This window comes from Silurus meridionalis, chromosome 13 (genome assembly GCF_014805685.1).
Source record: "Silurus meridionalis isolate SWU-2019-XX chromosome 13, ASM1480568v1, whole genome shotgun sequence".
NCBI classification, from domain to species: Eukaryota; Metazoa; Chordata; class Actinopteri; order Siluriformes; family Siluridae; genus Silurus; species Silurus meridionalis.
Window position 1 is genome coordinate 21789229 of NC_060896.1, and position 19588 is coordinate 21808816.

The 19588-nt window shown below is 40.0% G+C and overlaps 2 protein-coding genes across 2 annotated transcripts; one reads left to right on the forward strand and one right to left on the reverse strand.

Annotated features, from left to right (window-relative positions):
• Window positions 1–1470: 1470 nt before the first annotated feature.
• On the forward strand, window positions 1471–17145 carry ints4 (integrator complex subunit 4). The gene is made up of 23 exons (XM_046864019.1): window positions 1471–1628; window positions 2438–2635; window positions 2817–2934; window positions 5025–5131; window positions 5464–5667; window positions 6867–6917; window positions 6994–7082; window positions 7198–7318; window positions 7435–7506; window positions 8601–8775; window positions 8876–9081; window positions 10152–10294; window positions 10416–10531; window positions 10764–10897; window positions 10988–11154; window positions 11246–11339; window positions 11450–11530; window positions 11834–11964; window positions 12516–12575; window positions 14481–14640; window positions 14715–14858; window positions 14977–15097; window positions 16804–17145. The coding sequence occupies exons 1-23, from the start codon at window positions 1575–1577 to the stop codon at window positions 16980–16982; spliced, it is 2925 nt and encodes a 974-aa protein (XP_046719975.1). The 5' UTR covers window positions 1471–1574; the 3' UTR covers window positions 16983–17145.
• aamdc (adipogenesis associated, Mth938 domain containing) lies at window positions 17052–19295 on the reverse strand. Its single transcript, XM_046864020.1, has 4 exons — window positions 19008–19295; window positions 17895–18044; window positions 17487–17582; window positions 17052–17362 (listed from the first exon to the last, which is right to left on the reverse strand). The coding sequence occupies exons 2-4, from the start codon at window positions 18024–18026 to the stop codon at window positions 17222–17224; spliced, it is 369 nt and encodes a 122-aa protein (XP_046719976.1). The 5' UTR covers window positions 18027–18044; window positions 19008–19295; the 3' UTR covers window positions 17052–17221.
• Window positions 19296–19588: the final 293 nt, after the last annotated feature.

Sequence of the window (19588 nt, forward strand, 5' to 3'; positions counted from 1 at the left end):
TCTGCTACCTCCAGCTTCACTTCCTGTCTTTTACTCAATGTCACTGTCTCTAAACCATACAATATAGCAGGTCTCACCACTTGCATAAACATAAACTTTTCTCTCACAAATCACTCCTGCTATCACTCTTCTCCACCCACTCCACCCTGCCTGCACTCTTTTCTTCACACTGTCCATTACTTTGTACTGTTGACCCCAGGTACTTACATTTCCTCAAATTCCTACAAACAATACCCCACAATGACAACGTGAAAGAAGTGTGTTTATTTTTTTATACAAAAAAATAAAAATAAATAGATAATAAAAAGATAATAATAATCAAGTATATAAGTATTTACAGCCTTTGCTCAATATTTTGTTAAAGCACCCTTGGCATTAATTACAGACTCATTGCTTTTTGAGTATGATGCTACATGCTTGGCACCCCTATTTTTGGTTAGTTTCTCCCATTCTTCATTGCAGAACCTCTCAAGCTCCATTAGGTTGGATGGGGAGCGTCGTTGCACAGCCATTTTCAGATCTCTCTAGAGATGTTCAGTCGGCTGTGCGATTAGGGTTGTTGTCCTGTTGGAAGATGAATCGTCACCCCAGTCTAGAGGTCCAGAGCGCTCTGGAGCAGGTTTTTATCAAGGATGTATCTGTTCATTTCTGCATCCATCTCTCCGTCGATCCTGACTAGTCTCCCAGTTCCCTGCCACTGAAATTCATCCCAACAGCATGATGCTGCCACCACCATGCTTCACTGTAGGGATGGTATTGGCCAGGTGATGAGCGGTGCCTGATTTCCTCCAGACATGACGTTTGGCATTCAGGCCAAAGATTTCATTCTTTTTTCCTCATTGGCTGAGAGTCCTTTAGGTGTCTTTAGGCAAACTCTGAATGGGCTGTCATGTGCCTTTTACTAAGGAATGGCTTCAGTCTGGCCACTCTACCAAACAGGCCTGATTGGTGGAGCTCAATTTTGAATGTGTCATGGCAAAGGCTGTTAATACTTGTGTGTATGTGTATGTGTATATATATATATATATATATATATATATATATATATATATATATATATATATATATATATATAATAATAATAATACATATATACAGGTATATATAAATTTGCAAATGTTTGTGTGTGTGTGTGTGTGTGTGTGTGGACTTCATGAACAAAACTTTGTGGACACCTGACCATAAGGTAATTGAGTGTGAGGTATATATTGTATAGTTTTTTGTACTTTTTGCATTTCAACTTTTGTGTAGGCAACATGTACATTTTGTCCCTAATTTATTAATAGTTTGACACTATTTTGGTCACAATAATGTACCGAATTTATTGAATGTAACCAGTTCAAATGACTTCGTTAATAAACGACTCTTTCATGTCCCTTGACGTATTGTGGTCATGTGAGTTTATTGTTTAAATCCGTATTTTTGCTTATAACCTTTGCTTTTAGACGCTTGACGGCGACAACGGTATAGAAGCTCAATACAAAACAGACTGAAAGGGGAAAAAGAAGAAGCGGCGCTACGGCGAGCAATGTGGGACAAATGTGCTTCGCTACAGTTCGCCTTTCATTGTGATAATGGCTGCTCATCTGAAAAAACGAGTTTACGAGGAATTTTCCAAAGTTGTGCAGGTAAAACACTTGACTAAAAAAATAGAGAGGTGAAAAATAAAGACGTGTAGGGCTTGGCAAAGTGAAGTCTGTAGCTCACCAGCGAGCTTTCTCTTTCCCAGGAAACGTCGTTAGGTGCCTAAGCTAACAGTGGGGTATTGAGCAAAACCAAGGCTTATTTTCTCCTGTTTAGGTCAGAAATATTTTATTGAGATGGACAACATACAGAAAACATTGATTTTTTTCTATTCATAATGCTGATATTCTGTATATAAAACATTCTGATATGCTTGAAGATACATTTCTTTGAGAGATCAACTTCATGGGTTTCACCAGAACCACCAGAAAATAATGTCATCCTGAATTTATTAGACATTTAGATAAATAAAAGAAACTGCATAGACTAGAAATAGAATATAAATAGAAATCTTGGGTAGAATATATAGTTTGTAAACTGTGATCTTTGTGGGTGAGAGTAAATTTTAGTATGCATAGTGAATATAGTGTACATATAGGCTACATAGTCTAAAGAACTACTAGTGTATTATTAATATAATAATAATAATAATTATTATTATTATTATTAGTAGTAGTAGTAGTAGTATTTAGTTGTCTTAGACTCTCAAATTAAATTCTTTGACTCGTTTGCCTGTGTACCATGTTTGAAAGCATGATCATGCATTTGAGTTTTGGTTGCCCAGTTTAAATACGTATCAAATATGTCAGATCATAAACTATGCTAATCCCGATACTAACCCATACCAGTATCCATAAATCAGAGACGTGTGTCAGTACTTTATATAATTTACTACATTTTTTCCACTTCTCAGCAACAACCTCTCGAGGAGGTCCCAGCCAAGAAGCTTCGTCTTACCAAGCCTAGTAAATCTGCAGCACTTCATATTGACCTGTGTAAAGCCACCAGCCCGACAGATGCTCTTCAGTATCTCCTAAACTTTGCTCGCAAGCCTGTGGAGGCAGAAAGTGTTGAAGGGGTAGTGCGCATTCTTCTGGAGCACTATTACAAGGTAAGACTTGGCCAGGACAACGCCTACTTTTTTGTTAATAGCGTAAAGGGGAAAGGATTAAAGATAAAGTTAGGGTTGCTGTTGTGTGTATGTGTAATGTAAGTTTTAATAAGTGTTGCATGCTGGTCACATTGTGTTCACCCTTTTGTTACTTGGTGCTTCTGAATATGTCGTTGAACAGGAGCTCGATAACTCAGTAAGGCTGAAGATTGCCTCGCTGCTCGGCCTGCTCTCAAAAACACCGGGGTTCTCCCCTGACTGCATCGTCGATGACGTCATTAACACTCTGAATCATGACAGTAAGTCATTTCAGTGTTATTCCGGTTCTGCTGTCTAGTTCCTAGTGTTTGCTGAATGACTCCAAATGATGCAAAATGAAATAAATTTAATATTACCTTCGTCTACCGAATGCTCATCATTTGCTGTTATAAGAACATCCACTCAACTGGAAAGATGTTCCAATAGATTGTGGAGTGTGTTTTTGGAGATTTGTGTTCATTCGCCCCAAAAGGGTGTTCGTAAAGTCAGGTACTGATGTAAGGAGGCCTGGGGTGAGGTCAGCTTTCCAATTTATCCCTGAAAGTGTTCAGTAGGGTTGAGGTCAGAGCTCTATAGCAGGCCTCTCAAGATCTTCCATTCCAACCCGTGTAAACCATTAAACATGTTTCACTGCCCCAAAACAAGCTGTACATCAATTTATTGCTGTACAGTAGCAGCAAATTTTAAAATAAATTTAAGAAATTATTTTCGGATCTCCCAATTGTCTAGTTATAGTTGTGAAGCTTAATATGTGTTTGTGTTCAGTTTCCCTCCAGAACCTTGATCTTGGATTAAACATGCACAGCTGCACTGGTGTGCATGTGTAATCTAAGTGTGCTATGGGAGGTTTGGTTTAATATACAACTTTTGAGTGTGTATGTGATTGAAACAGAAAATGAGTATTTGGATGATGGTGTTTGAATGTGTTTTTAAGTGCGTTGTCCACAACTTGTTTTCCAACAAGTACCATGAGTTAACCGTCAACCTTTACACTCTCCACTAGATCGAGAAACTTTTCTGAAGCCGATTTCGAGTTTAGAGATTGTGCGAGTTGTAATATATCTTGAATTCTGTTGGCTGTTGTGGAAATTGGTCTGTATCTTCAACTTCCTTGCTTTCTTGAGCAAAGTGAGATGTTTTCCAGCCTGCAGAACATATCTGATGTACATTAGTGTGGATTCTACATTTTTGAAATGGTATAGAAGAGATGAACATTGTTTCTCCAAAAGATCTTCCTTCAGATGTTTGTTGTCGGAGAGAGCTGCCCTTCAACAAAATGTTTTTAACTGTGTTAATCTCTGGTGACTGTGAAGGCCATTTTCATTCTTATCAAAGCATTTATTGAGCCCTGGTGACATGTAGATAGGGGCAGGGTCATCCTGGAAGAAACCATTCCCATCAGGAAACTTATAAAGGACAAAGGTGATCAGAAGAGCATTGCATTGATTTGCAGTGACTTCTTTCAGGAATAGGTTAACCTAGTCATGCTAGAGATACAAAACATCCTTAAATCATTCTAGTGCTACCTTTTTTCCTTTATAGACAGGGAGCGGGAATTCATTTGGTCCTTGTAAAAGACTACTGGCTCCTTGCCACATTCCACACTAACGGCCGTGACGCTTCACTGACCAGGCCACTTTGCTTTAAGAACTGAAACATTGTCTCTTGTGCTTTTAATGCACAAGTTCTGGTTACAGTCTGTGGGGATTTCCCCCCCGAAACATGTCCAAGGTATATTGTGTGGGTCTGGTGTTTTAAAGTTAGGCTGAAGAACCTGTTATATAGTTGCAGGTGATGAATCAAGATTAGAAATTTGTTGGAAGAGTTCCTAATCCTGGTTTTGAGGGAACACATTTACCGCTCTAGCTCACCCACTTGAACTAATCAGAGTTCAGTAGAAACAACTGAAATATGCAGGACAGAAGGCAGTGAATACTAGTGTGTTCTTTCTAATCACCAAAATATCTCACCTATTTGGTCACCTGCTAATTCCTTCTTAACCACCACGCCAACTACACCATCCAAGCCAAGTGAAGCCAAAAGTGATGCTGTTTTACACTTTTGTTGTAAATTGCTATCTGCCCTCTTCTGCATATATATATATATATATATATATATATATATATATATATATATATATATATACACTTACAAATGCCCTTTATTGGTTAATGTTGCTGTGCTTGACAGTGTGAGAGTATGTCATCTCTCCCACTCAGTGTTTTGCAATTTAACCATAATTGTAAAAGTTATCTGCAAACCAATGACTTTTAAGCCAAATATAGAGTCTAGTCTAGATTTATGAAATATATTGAATATATGGAATCTTGACTTTTCATTTTGCTTTTAGAATCTAACCATGTGTTGGCCCAACTGCTTGATACTCTGCTGGTTATTGGTACACAGCTGACAGACAACATGGCAGTCACTCAGAGACTCTTTGAAGTGGCATGCAAGGTAACATGTTTTATTTGATACTAAAAAGAACACAGGCATGTACCCCACTCCCAGTGAGATCACAATAGCTTTTTTTAGAAACATCTTTTTCTGTCATTTTGTTTTGTAAAAGATTCATTAGAGTGGTAGCTCAGCGGTTAAGGCTCTGGGTTACTGATTGGAAGGGCGGGGGTTCAACCCCCCGGTATCGCCAAGCTGCCACTCTTGGTCCTTGAGCAACGCTCTGTGTTCTGGTGAAGCTGTTTTACGGGCTCTGCCCCCAGCTTCCAAACAAGTTGGGACAAATAAAGGCAATTTCTTTTTGTGTATAATCTGTGCCTCTTCACTAACAGCACCTTCAGAGCACTTATTTTGGGGTACGCAATAAGTGTCTCCAGCTCCTTGGCTGCTTGGGGTCTGTCGGCAAACCTCCGAGTAAAGAGAGTGAGGCAGTACCTGGCACTTCCACCGCATCCCCGAGGGACGTCCAGAGTCTCATCAGCGATTACTTCAGTGACCAGGACCCCCGAGTTCGTACAGCAGGCATTAAAGCTATGGTGAGCCACATTAACGTTGCTTTAGCTCTTCTGTTTTTTTAAACCTCATTTTTATAGAAAGGAGGCCTTTTACTTGTCACATATTCACTACAGAATGGATCTTCAAACCAGGGGTCAGTGACCACTAGGGGGTCAGCGGTGGTACTGCAGGGGGTCCGCTAATTAATGTTGCATCACGTTGCAAAAAACGTTGAAGCTGGTTAATTTACACTAATCATATCTGGCTGGCAGTCATTAAACATCCAAACCCATTGACGCTAGATTAATATGAATTGTCTATGTTAGTAGAACTTGAAATGATTTAGATGCACCTCCCTCATGCTTTTGTGTGCCTTCTGCTTTCGTTCCACGTCTTTTCACGTTTTTTTTGTAGACACGATTACAGACGCTCCCCACCTTACGAACAAGTTACGTTTTCCGAACGACCGTTCGTACAATGAATTTGTTCGTAAGTTTTTACTGTTCGGTATTGACTACGCATATCTCCTAATGATGTAGGGGCTATAAATACTATCAAATAAACAATATACTAAAACAAATCTAAATAATTTAAATACTGTACACAGTATTTTGTATTGAGTAATAACAAAATAAATTAAAATTTTCTTTTTATCAATTTTATTTAAATAAAAATATTCTACACTCGTTTAAGAAAAAAAACATCATACCAACAGTTAAATATGATGGTGGTAGTGAGATGTTTTGGGGCTGTTTTGTTGCTTCAGGACCTGGAAGACTTGCTGTGATAAATGGAACCATGAATTCTGCTGTTTACCAAATCCTGAAAGAAAATGTCCGGCCATCTGTTTGTGACCTCGAACAGAAGCAAACTTGGGTTCTGCAGCAGGACAATGATCCAAAACACACCAGCAAGTCCACTTCTGAATGGCTAAAGAAAAACAAAATAAATACTTTGGAGTGGCCTAGTCAAAGTCCTGACCTGAATCCTATTGAGATGCTGTGGCATGACCTTAAAAAAGCAGTTAATGCTCGAAAACCCTCCAGTGTGTTCACTTGCATTCTCTTTTACTAATATTTAAATTAGTTTGATGATCTGAAACATTAAAGTGTGACAAACATCTGACAGAAATCAGGAGGGGGCAAACACTTTTTCTCTTTAGTTGCCTAAGCTCTATTATGTAAGGACTCTGTTTTATTGGGTCGTATTTGACCTAATGCCACTTATTTTATGTTCCCAGCTTCAACTGCACGAAAGAGGAATGAAACTCCAGCAGACGATATACAACCAGGTAAAAAAAAATCTATAATTCCGTACCGGTTTATTATGCATGCAGGATCTAAACTGATTAATGTTTTGTCCCACAGGCCTGCAAACTCTTGAGCGACGACTACGAGCAAGTGCGCTCAGCTGCCGTGCAGATGGTGTGGGTGCTAAGCCAGCTTTATCCTGAGAGGTGGACTAATGTATTCTTTCAATACGGTCTCACATGATTCATAGAGATTCCTGTTTGTTTGCACTGTTTTCTGTATGAAAAAGTTTGTTTTTCTTCCCTCTCTGTTGTCATGTAGCATTGTCCCGATTCCTTCATCCAACGAGGAGATCCGGCTGATCGATGATTCATTTGGAAAGATCTGCCACATGGTCAGCGATGGCTCCTGGGTAGTGCGAGTGCAGGCTGCCAAATTGCTGGTGGGTTTATTTATTTATTTATTTATTTATTTATTTATTTATTTATTTATTTATTTATTCACTTCCTGTTTGCACTGAATAATTATTTAGTACCTGGATCGTGTTTGCTTTTTCAGGGCTCCATGAAGCAGGTGAGCCCACACTTCCTGGAGCAGACACTAGACAAAAAGCTGATGTCAGACCTCAGGGTAAGAACATATTCACAGTGGTATCGATTCGCCGTTTCTTTCGTGTGCTAATAATCTTTTATATTTTATTATCTATAATAATGAAAACTAAAGATACACGGTGGTATCAAAAAGTTTCGAGACTAATGGTGCATCAAGGACAGGAGGTTAGAACAAAGTGCAAATGTGAAATTGAGCGTAAATCTGGGCAAATCTGCAACGGAGACCTTTGACACACGGCGATGCTGCAAAAGTCGTTCGAGGTGAAACAGCGGAAGAACGTCACTGGAAGAGGACGAGAGAACAGGAAGACCTTCGACGAGCTCAACCACCGAAAATGTCAAAACCATTCGGCAACTTGCGCATGATGATCGTCGGAGAACAATCCACCTGATCTCGCTTTCCTTCACGCAAGATTTGGCTCCTGCTGACTCCGCCCTCTTTCTGAAGATTTAACTCGAAGGTCATCGTTTCGACACCATTGCGGAGATCCGGCGCGAATCACAGAAGTTGCTTGACACGCTTCGAAAAGAAGACTCCCAGGACACATTCCAGTAGTTGCAGGAACGCAGGGTGTTGCTGTGCTCCGTATTGCTGTGTGAAGAAACTATTTTGAAGGTGATCATGTGTAAACGTAAGTAAATAAAGTCCTTTTTTTTTTTTTTTTTTGGAAAGAGAGCCTCGAAGCTTTTTGATACCACCTTGGAAATCAAATCAGATGGTTTTTTTAATATAATATATTATTGTTTACATATTTGTAAACCAGACTCCCACATATCCATCGTACATCCACCACCCATGATGTGTGGCAGAATCCCAGACTGGGTCGTAAAAAAAAAAAAAAAAAAAAAGCATGCAACATTCAGAAGCTTATAGAATCTGTACTTCTTTTCTGGGGGGGGCATTTTGTTGTATGAACAGGATCAGGGTTTTTCGTTGTAAAACTATATTCTGTACATTTGCTCCTAGCATGAATAGTCCATTTACCTTTTTGCGCTTATTCAGAGCGACTTACATTTATCTTAATCATGCAACAGAGCCCAGGGGTACTGAATTGTTTTTTTTCCCTTAACTGTCCATGCTGTGTTGATTATTGACCTCTTTTCACACTTTAGAAAAAGCGCACGGCGCACGAGCGAGCCAAAGAGCTCTACACTTCCGGAGAGTTCTCCTCAGGCCGGAGATGGGCAGACGACGCTCCTAGAGAGAAAGTTGATACATCAGGTGTCAACCTAATCGACTCTGGGGCCTGTGGAGCTTTCGTGCACGGACTCGAGGACGAGATGTACGGTGCGTATTTTGCCCTTGAAGGGAGCTTCAGTTCCTCACAGTGTGCGCTGTTGGAAATGTGTCCACCGATGTTTCATTCTTTTTTATTTTATCTTTGCAGAAGTGCGGATTGCGGCCGTGGAGGCCCTGTGCTCCCTGGCCCTGTCCTCTCCTAGCTTCGCAGAAAAGTGCCTGGACTTCCTGGTGGACATGTTCAATGACGAAATCGAGGAAGTAAGACTGCAGTCCATCCACGTACTGCGAGAGATTTCCACTCACATCACACTGCGTGAGGACCAGCTGGACACAGTGCTCGCCGTGCTCGAGGTACCACTGGTTTGCATTCGGGTTGGTTAAAAGGTGTCGATGCATTTTTTTTTTTGTGACAGCAGCCCAAACAGTAGTACAGTGAAAATGTCGGGCGTATAATAATGCAATCATTTGACTCCTCATACAAGCATATTCAAGCAATCTCATAAAACGTTAATGACAAAAACATGCCTAATTTTTTATTATGGTCACATTTCTGAGGACATTCAAAACATTACATAGTGCTTAAGAGGAAAAATCATAAAGACACACACTGAAAAAAATCTGTGACAGGGTGGTGTAATGCAACATTATGTTAGTACCCTGAAATTGATAACAGCACATCTTAAGCCACTACACTTTGTAATAGATTATCATTTATTTATTAGTTTATTAAAGAATGACGCTCCATACTTTTCATCCATTTATAGGATTATTTATGGGTTGTGGAATACGTGGAATTGTGGAAATATTTTCAAAACCAGTTTTGTAACACGCCAACCGATGGCCGCACAAGTCTGTACTATGCTATACTATACGCATAGTCACAGGAAGCACCGAAAGTCAGTGTGCCAAATTGGAAGCTGTGCAACTGGTCCGATTCTGACCACGTGTGCACACCGTCACCGCGCTCCCCTTACACGTGAGTTCCTCGCCGGAAACATTATCTCACTTCGCTCTTTTCCCGAAGAAGAAGGTTCGGCATCTTGACACCATTGCGGAGATCCAGCACAATTTTCAGAAGGTGCTTCAATAAAGAAGACTTCCAGGACACATTCCAGAAGTGGCAGAAACCCTGGGAGCTCTAAATTGATGTGCAAGGGGACTATTTTGAAATTGATAGTGTGTAAACATAGATAGATAAAGTACTTTCTTTTTGTGTGTTTTCAGACCACCTGGTATACATGAGAAATGTGTTACTTGCAATAATAACCAGTGTTCTGTCATCTCCCTTTTTTTTCCTTTTCATATTATACTTGTCATACTGTATTGGCAAGAAATCAAGAGTAGACTTTTCTGTTCTGAAGACTTTCGTATCGTGGAAAACTTGGATTGATAATATGTGAACATGCTTGTTATGCATTCAGGATTCCTCCCGGGACATCCGAGAAGCCCTGCATGAGTTGCTGTGTTACACAAACGTCTCGACTAAAGAGTGTATCCAGCTGGCCCTGCTGGAACTGCTAAAGAACCTCGCCAAGTATCCGACTGACCGCAACTCAGTGTGGAAGTGAGCATCCTATCTAAATTTCCTTCTTGCTATGCAATTAGCACCAACTAGTGATTTGTTTGTTTTCAAAAAAATGCCTCTTGCAGATCATCTTTCATTAATCTTCATTCCCCTCCTGCAGGTGTTTAAAGTTTCTCGGAGCTCGTCATCCCACTTTGGTGTTGCCCATTGTCCCTGAGCTCCTGAGCACACATCCGTATTTTGACACTCCAGAGCCAGACATGGACGATCCTGCATGTATCCTTCCCTGTTCAGCTCCATTTCCATTGTAGTTATATAATGATTGTAAAAGCACAGGAAAATTTTTTTTGTTTGTTTTTGTTTTTTTTAAGACATGTATTTGTTTAATTTCTATTTAATGCCAAAATGGGTTTTATTCTGGATTGAGAATCAGTCAAAGCAAAAAAACAAGTTATAGCCTCTACATTGTGGTTTTATTTAATTTTTTCCTGATAATGAGTTTCATCAGACATTGCGGTTTTAGTGCTGGTGTTTAATGCAGCAAAGTCTTGTCCCACCATGCCAGCTCTGTTCTCAGACCACACGTTCCGGCACTACGCCTACCTGCGTGACAGTCTCTCACACCTCGTGCCTCAGCTAAGGGTAAGATTTTATAGTCTGCTAATCTTTCCTATTAGGCATCATTATATCTCTATTATCATGTTCTACTTTGCCTCTTGTCTCTACTTTCAGTTACCAGGCAGGAAGCAAATGGCAGCTCTGGGCTCGGAGTCATCAGGAAAGGAGACTTGCAGCCTGGAGTCGGCACAGCAGTTTCTCCAGGAGAGCCTGTCTCGAGTCAGCATCCTGCAGAACTTGGACTCACCTGGAGCTCAGGACCTACTCGACTTTACCATCAGGTCTGAAACACAGGATCACGCTCAGCCACCTGTGGCTGTTTCATGTGCTGATAATCTGTGCGCTGATGTTTATCCTGTTTTTTTCACACAGAGATCTGCAGAGACTCGGGATGCTGCAGACAGAGCTGGCCGGATCTGCAGATTTTTATGCAACATACCTGCACTGTCAGCTGCTGTTAATGAAGGTGAGCTCTTATTTTAAAAGCTAGGCATTCAAATCATTTCCCTTTTTCAATCAACTCAGCAGTAGTAAAATTTGTTAGTGTTGACTGATATAATTTTTTTTATATAATAGGCTCTACAAGAGAAGCTGTGGAGCATGGCTGTGCCTCTGTGTCTGAAACAGAATGCCATGGCATCAACTGCTGCACAACAGGTACGTGCACTCACAAATACACACGTGTGCACATAGACACAATTTTTTATGTACCTCAAGCCAATGTAGATGATTATTTATATATGTACTGATCAGACATAACATTATAACTAGTGAAATAAATATCATGATCTATTCATCATGGCATCGGTTAGTGGGTGGGATTTATTAGGCAGCAAGTGAACATGCAGCTGGTTGATGCAGGAAAAATCCACAAGTGTTAGGAGTTAGTAAATTTAAATCTGTGTCTGTGTGTGTGTGTGTGTGTGTGTGTGTGTGTGTGTGTGTGTGTGTCCGCGATAGATTTTAGAAGAGACGTACAAGTTGGAATTCTTGTACAGCGGCCTGGAAACACGTCAGGTGGCAACTATTCATAATGTTCGACTGCAAGCCAAGGCACTACGACTTGTTCTTACTGCCCGCACCAAACGAGGGTCAGCACTGCTAATACACACACACACACACAAACACGCACACAGATTTCACTATCAGGCAGCAGTGCATAACTCCTGAGACAATGTAATGATCTACACATGATCTGTATGTGATCAACCATGTTGTACATGAAAGGTTATGAAAGGTATTATCAATTTGGTTTAGAGAAAACATTTAAACAAATATAAATGAGTTCGTTTTAAAGCCAGAGAGACCACTTTTTGCCTGACTGGAACTGAAAGGCCACACATGTTTATTGGATTTGTTCACAGCATTCATTCATCTTCAGCAAATGCTTTGGCCTGGTCAGGGCCTTTGTGGCTTTAATTACATTTTGGGAATTAATTCGAAAATATTGTGGGCAGAAAAAGAAAGAAAAACAATCCAGCATACACCTTCTACATGGGTATGTGAAGAAGAGAGAAGCACACTGCCAAGGAAGATCAATATTATTTTATTGACTCAGAGCCACATGTAGTGATACAGTCACCTTCAGCTTCTGACATTTTGTGAAGTACACCCTGTGAACTAAAACACTTTTCCTTTGCAGGATCGAGCCTCTTCTTGGACTGTGTGAGAAGTTCCTACAGGAAGTGGAGTCTTTTCAGAGGTATGATACATAACAGTTATTATGAAGTGTCACCGTGGTGATTTATTCTTTGTCCATTCTCAGCACTGATTAGTGAGGTGGGGTGCTAACAAACCGTACATAGCAACAGTCAATATTTGTATATCTATAAAATCCATCTATATGATGACCACAGGTAATAAAATGGCCAGTAAATGTAGCTACAAGTTGGGGGAGCAGATGGACCAGACTGTTCAGTGAAAATGAGTTTGTTAACAGTAGTAATATGTACAGCTTTTCGTCAAAGAGGGAAGAATTTTTGCCGAAGAGCAAATTTATATAATTTATATTAATGTGCTTATGATTTTATGGTAGCAGCTCCTTCACAGGGACTTGCATGGTGGATGCTTACATCATCTAAAGCTGTGGTCACACTACACTTTTTGTTATATTGACTTCCTTTTAGCACACATTAACTGTGGACTGGTTCATAAATGTAACCTTAGAGTGTTTGCATTTCCCTGCATTTTAAAGTTCATGCGTGTTGGCACGCTCTAAGTACAGCACAAAACCGATGCACTAAAAAAAAAAAAAATAATAATTTACAGAATATACCTGAACAGAATCTCCCAGACATAAATGTTAAATATTTAAATCTCTGCCGCAAATATGCTCCTGTGTCAGTCACGGATCATGGAAACTAAAATTTGTAACGGGGTTGGATTTATTTACGTACATAAAAAAAAAAAAAAAAATTAATAATAAAAATATATATACAGTACAGACCAAAAGTTTGGACACACCTCATTCAAAGAGTTTTCTTTATTTTCATGACTATGAAAATTGTAGATTCACACTGAAGGCATCAAAACTATGAATTAACACATTTCCACAATTATATATGGAATTATATACATAACAAAAAAGTGTGAAACAACTGAAAAATGTCATATTCTAGGTTCTTCAAAGTAGCCACCTTTTGCTTTGATTACTGCTTTGCACACTCTTGGCATTCTCTTGATGAGCTTCAAGAGGTAGTCACCTGAAATGGTCTTCCAACAGTCTTGAAGGAGTTCCCCGAGAGATGCTTGGCACTTGTTGGCCCTTTTGCCTTCACTCTGCGGTCCAGCTCACCCCTAAACCATCTCGATTGGGTTCAGGTCCGGTGACTGTGGAGGCCAGGTCATCTGGCGCAGCACCTCATCACTCTCTTTCTTGGTCAAATAGCCCTTGATGCCTTCAGTGTGACTCTACAATTTTCATAGTCATGAAAATAAAGAAAACTCTTTGAATGAGAAGGTGTGTCCAAACCTTTGGTCTGTACTGTGTGTATATATATATATTTTTTTAAGTCTCTTTCTTTTTACATTTTTATTTAAAACTTTATCATAATCACCTGTATATTAACTTATTAAATAAAATAGAATTAGTTCTATGTGAAATCAGACATTGAGCACGTCAAAATGACACGACCCTCTTTTCACATCTCTGCGAAGATTTGACTGTGAGATTGGTAATCAGGCTCCTCGAGGTCACCCCTTGACTACCTTTAATAGTAATCATTTAAAGTCAGGGAATTTAACAAAGAAAAAGATATGAGCATTGATAGGTTTTCGGTACAGAGACATTTAATTCAAGTTTTTACGGCAGGAGTCTTTCACATCAGAGTCAATAAGTTTTCTGCTACAGGACTCTTTATAGTATTTAAGTGCAGGTAAAGAGCTGCATTTAAATAACTGTGATAAACAGACATAGTATGTTGAATGGCTCATAGTACCAGCTATAACATAACTGATAATAAAAGCTAATGTAATTTCATTTATGGTACACAACATAAATAAAATATAACAAACTTAGACAGTAGTCACCTTGTTTAATCAGTTTAACAGCACACCATGTTTTTTTTTGCCATTCTATCAGATCTTAACTGTGTTTTTTACTCCATAGGCTTTTCATGGCCGAGCTACCCCACCTTCAGGACAGTTTTGTGGAGAAGCTTCTTGAACTAATGCCCCGACTCATAACTTGCAAACCTCTGGATTTAGTGAAGATCCTCCAGACCACTCTGAGACAGAGCAGATTTACTCACCTCAAACTCCCCGAGCAGGTTGTTCTGTTCAAAGAAAAATCACAATTTCTCCCAATAGGCTTCTAACTCTGTTGTTTTTGCTTCGTTTCCAGATCCACAGAGCTTCAGCTACAATTATTGAGCCAACCGGAGAGTCCGACAACCCGCTGCGGTTTACCTCTGGCTTAGTGCTGGCGTTGGACATCGATGCCACCCTGGAACACGTGCAAGACCCACAAGTAACAGTAAAAGTGCAGGTCAGGGTTCTTACATTGAGTCTTTAATAAAGGTGCAGAAAACATATGATATTATTTCAAGTCCTGAAGTGAATATGTGTAAGACTTTTCTCTCTCTTCTCTCTTATTCTTCCTTCAGGTACTCTACCCAGATGGACAGTCACACATAATTCATCCTAAACCTGGAGATTTTAGGACACCAGGACCAGGAAGGACACGGCTTATCACTCAGGTGTATCTGTCCCATACAGCCTGGACAGGTGAGACAATTGCAGTTTGTTCAATTCTATAGCTTAAATACATCTCTTACTCTTTTCTTAGACTGACTTGTGTTTTGCTTAGATTTTTTTATTATTATTATAACAAGGCTATGATGATGTTATGAGCTCACTGGATAATAAGTCCAAATTTAATAAAATCAGTTTTGTCGGATAAGGCAGCATCTTTAGATAGTTCTAGTCGTTTAGTTTCCTAATGGATTGAAGTTCAGTGACCTTTCGGACCGGTAAAAGTGCACCACTGGTCTATGATGCTTACTAAACAAACACACACACAATGACTTGGACCTTGATGGTGTCACTGGTGTTTTCTGCTTAGATTTAAAGTGTTTGGAATTTTAATTTCGACAGCAACCGGAAAAAAGCTACGTCACCCTGAAGCATGAGCTATTGGCATTTTTATGATGAGCTACAACCAATTGTAAGCTTGTAATCACTGGCCTGCTTGTTTTTCTGCATGCAATCAAATACAAGGTGGCATCAAAAAGTTTGCAGACTAGCTTCGTTTACAAAAAAAAGTACTTTATTTATATATACGTTTACACTTCTAAATAGTCCCCTTGCACAGAAACTTGTACAGCACTTTCAGCAACTACTGCAATTCAGGCTGGATCTCCATAAAGGTGCCAAAACGGTGATCTTTGAGCTGGATCTTCATCTTCGGGAAGAGGGCAAAGTCAGCAGGAGACAAATCTTACGTGTAGGGTGGGTGCGGAAGCGAGATCATGCGGATTGTTCTCCGACGATCATCATGCACAAGTTGCCAAACGATTTGCTCAGATTTACGCAGATTTTCACGCTCGCTCTTTGTTCTAACTTGCAGTTCATGATGAACTCGCAGACGTGGTAACGTCTCGCACGTGGTGAGAATAGCACCAGTTATCACCATTAGCCTCAAATCTTTTGATACCACCTCATACACTTAGCTATCCTCGTAGAGACTTAATGCCATTTTTTTAAGCAAATTCTGAAAACTCAAAACACGCATACCCTTTTTATTTAGCCTTCAGTTTATGTCGTTAGCATGTTTCTCTAAAAGAAAAAACAAAATCCTTTTCTGCGGCGAGTTTATCGGTGCATATGAAATTAAATCCTAGCAGCCACATTGATATAAATAGAATTACATCTAGGCCGGAGAATGTGGTTCTTGCCAGAATCGTTTCGAATGTGTGGGAGTCAAGCCATTTATCTCATACACAGGGAGAGCAGTGAATATATCCAGTATGCATACACTTCACTCCTTTACGTTGCGTCTCTTTTGGATTTAATAAGATGTCCTGACTTGCCAGTATGCAGTATCTTCACTCTGATACGTAGTTTATACACAACTGATTTCATGTAATACGTTCAGAATTCTCTTAGCGGGCAGAACAGTTGCAGGAACGTCGCACAACTTCCCTGGTTTGATCTTGAGCACAGGTTATGCATGTTCTCCTGTGTTCTTGTTGGTTTTGTCTAGGTTCTCTAATTTCCTAGAAAAACAGGCGAGTGAGTGGACTGACTACTCTAAATTTCCCATAAGTGATTGACCGTGTGGCCTGGAAGATATTCTCCCATCTCGCACCCAGTGTTCCTCGAATAGTATCTGGCTCTACCAGCAACTCTGCCATGGTTACTGAAGATTAATGAATGAACTAATTTCCCTTAAGATGACCTCTTGCTTTTTGTTCTTGTTCTGATTCTCTCAGAGCCATCTCAGATTGAAGTGCGGTTGCTCCTGGCCTACAGCAGTAAACTGGCTGGGCCCAAACCAGCCTGGGACGAGAGCACAGAAGGCCTGCCAACAACCGAAAGCTCAATCGAGGGCACCATCGACCTCAGCAAGCCCGTCAAGGTTTTCATCATGCCAAAACCTGCTCGCCGCTGATCTGGGACTTTAACGTACAAATCTGTACAAAAGCACATGCGTACCCAGCGGAACAAATGACTCGACAGCTTTTTTTTTTCCCGCCCTTAGAATCAATTTATTTTGAGAGAAAATATTGTTCTGTAGTTTTTTCTTGTAATAAAAACTTGTGATATGATGTAAATACTGTACTTTTTTTTTGAAAGAACGTTTGAAACCGCCTTTTCAGAGTAAGGCACCGTACAGTCAGCTTTCCGTCTTTAGCAAGTGGAATGGAAAACTCCTCCCACTTTTGCTCCCTGTCCTGCAAGGATGTTGTACTCCTTCACAGCCTTCTCAGTCTGCAGAACTTTTACATCCACACCCTGTTTCTTCACATGTTCCACTGTCGAGGGTGGAACCTGTAGCAGCAAGAAAATCACTGTTAATCCAGTTTCCACTCAGACCATCCAGTGGTTAGGGAGAAAAGAAAAATTTAGACGGGTATTCATTTGTATATATTTTAAGTTTGGTCATTAGAAATACCTGTAATGCTTCACTCATTCCTCTTCCGATTACCAGAATATCAACTCCTTTCCTCAGGATTTCCTCCAGGTCAGCTGGCTGGACACCTGGATAATGCTAAGAGACTTGTGCCATTAAAAAAAGGTGCCTTCCTAATTTTTTTATTTTTTGTAGCAAAGCATTCAATCACTTTGCAATCATAATTGATCATTCGGAGTGTTTGGGCCGATCAATGTGCACTGCAACACCCAATATGCATTATGGTAATGGATCATACACAAAATTTGGGATACAAGCTTTTTTTCTCTTTTGTGGTTCCTTCTATCACCATCTTGCCATTATTTAGTAAGCAAGAAAAATTAAATCTAACAAAATATTCCCCTCTTTCACTCTTTGTAGATTTTTTTCCTAAATTGAAATGGCACTCACATCTGTCCCAGTTTCTCTCCAGTTCCATTCCCGACTGCCACCTGGCCACACTTTACAATCTTTATAGGAAGAGGAACAGCCTTTGACCTTCATGTGGCCCCAGGACAAAGATGCGATTTCTGGGGAGGACATGACTGCTCTGACCTGTAACTGAATAAATGGCATGATTTGAGCAAGCTCTTCATAACACTAAGGGGGAAACGCTTACTGCTATCGAAATAACAGAGACAGGTTGCTTTAAAGAACAGATGCGCTGATCAGGCATAACATAACAGTGTTATTCAGTCACTAAACATAATCTTTTCATCATGGCACCTGGTATTGTGTGGAATATATTAGGCAACAGGTGAACATTTTGCCCTTAACGTTTTTTAGTAGCAGGAAAAATGGGTAAGTGTAAGGATTTAAACAAGTTTAACAAGGACCAAATTGTGACGTCTAGACGACTGCATCTCTAATACTGCAGCTCTTGTGGGATGTTCCTGGTCTGCAGTGGTCAGTATCTATCAAAAGTGTTCCAAGGAAGGAACAGTGGTGAACCAGTTACAGGGTCATGGGCAGTCAAGGCTCACTGATGCACGTGAGGAAAGAAGGCTGGTCCGTGTGGTCTGATCCAACAGACGAGCTTCTGTAGATCAAACTGCTGAAGAAGTTAATGCTGTTGATGCTTGACAGATCAGAACTGTTTTAAAAGCAAAAGGAGGACCAACACAATATTTGGCAGGCGATCATAATGTTAAGCCTGATCGGTCTAGACAGATAGACACTTTGTCATTTCAATGCACCAACATGCAGTTTGATATCTACCAGAATTGCAAATAGTTGCATTGTGCAAACTGAAAATATGTAAATATATAGATCACCTGACATTTTCTGTCATCTATTTCACTGCTGCTACACATTTAGTACAGTATATTTTAGTATGATTGGAAATGCATCGATTATACGGCATCTTCAATTAATATATAACTTAATATGTATATTTTATTTTACATTAATTGCACTGTGAGCAACTACAAGCTGACAGTTTCCCTGTGTGATCAATAAAGTATTCTGATGCATCCCAGGGTGAAATTATCAGCCTATTTTAATAAAGATAAAGCCATTCTTTACCCCCAGTAAACAGCAGATCAGCTTTCCTGGTATACTCGGGCTCTTGCTTTGGCTCTGTGACTTCAGCGTCGCAAAAATTTAAAAAATATATAAAGATGGCCGAGACACGCCCACACGACGTCACGATCGTCATCCAATCAGGTGGGACTTTTACCAGCCCAATTGCCTACCATGTGGCTGTTTTTATCGAGTGATGTTTAGATAGAGATGTTAGGTATATTCTATTTGGTATACTGTAATGATATTTAGGAATAAATTGCGATTAATCGTGTTGTGTAGCTAGCTAACCGGGATGTGGCCCGGATGTGACACCTCTCACGACTCTTGTGTTGTTTAACGGGAGTTGTAGTTCGCATAAACGGAATAGTTTAAAAGCTTTATATTTACATTAATTTACGTTAATATGGGTTGGAAAAAATATTCGGGGTCATTCCGTTTAATGCAAAGAACTGAACGCATTAAAACGGCAGCTATCTGTGGCTCATTCATCGCGTCGTGAAATGTATTTCCGGACCCGACGATGACGTAGGGACACACCTATGAATCCTATTGGCTACCAGTCCTGACCCAGGCAGGTCGTG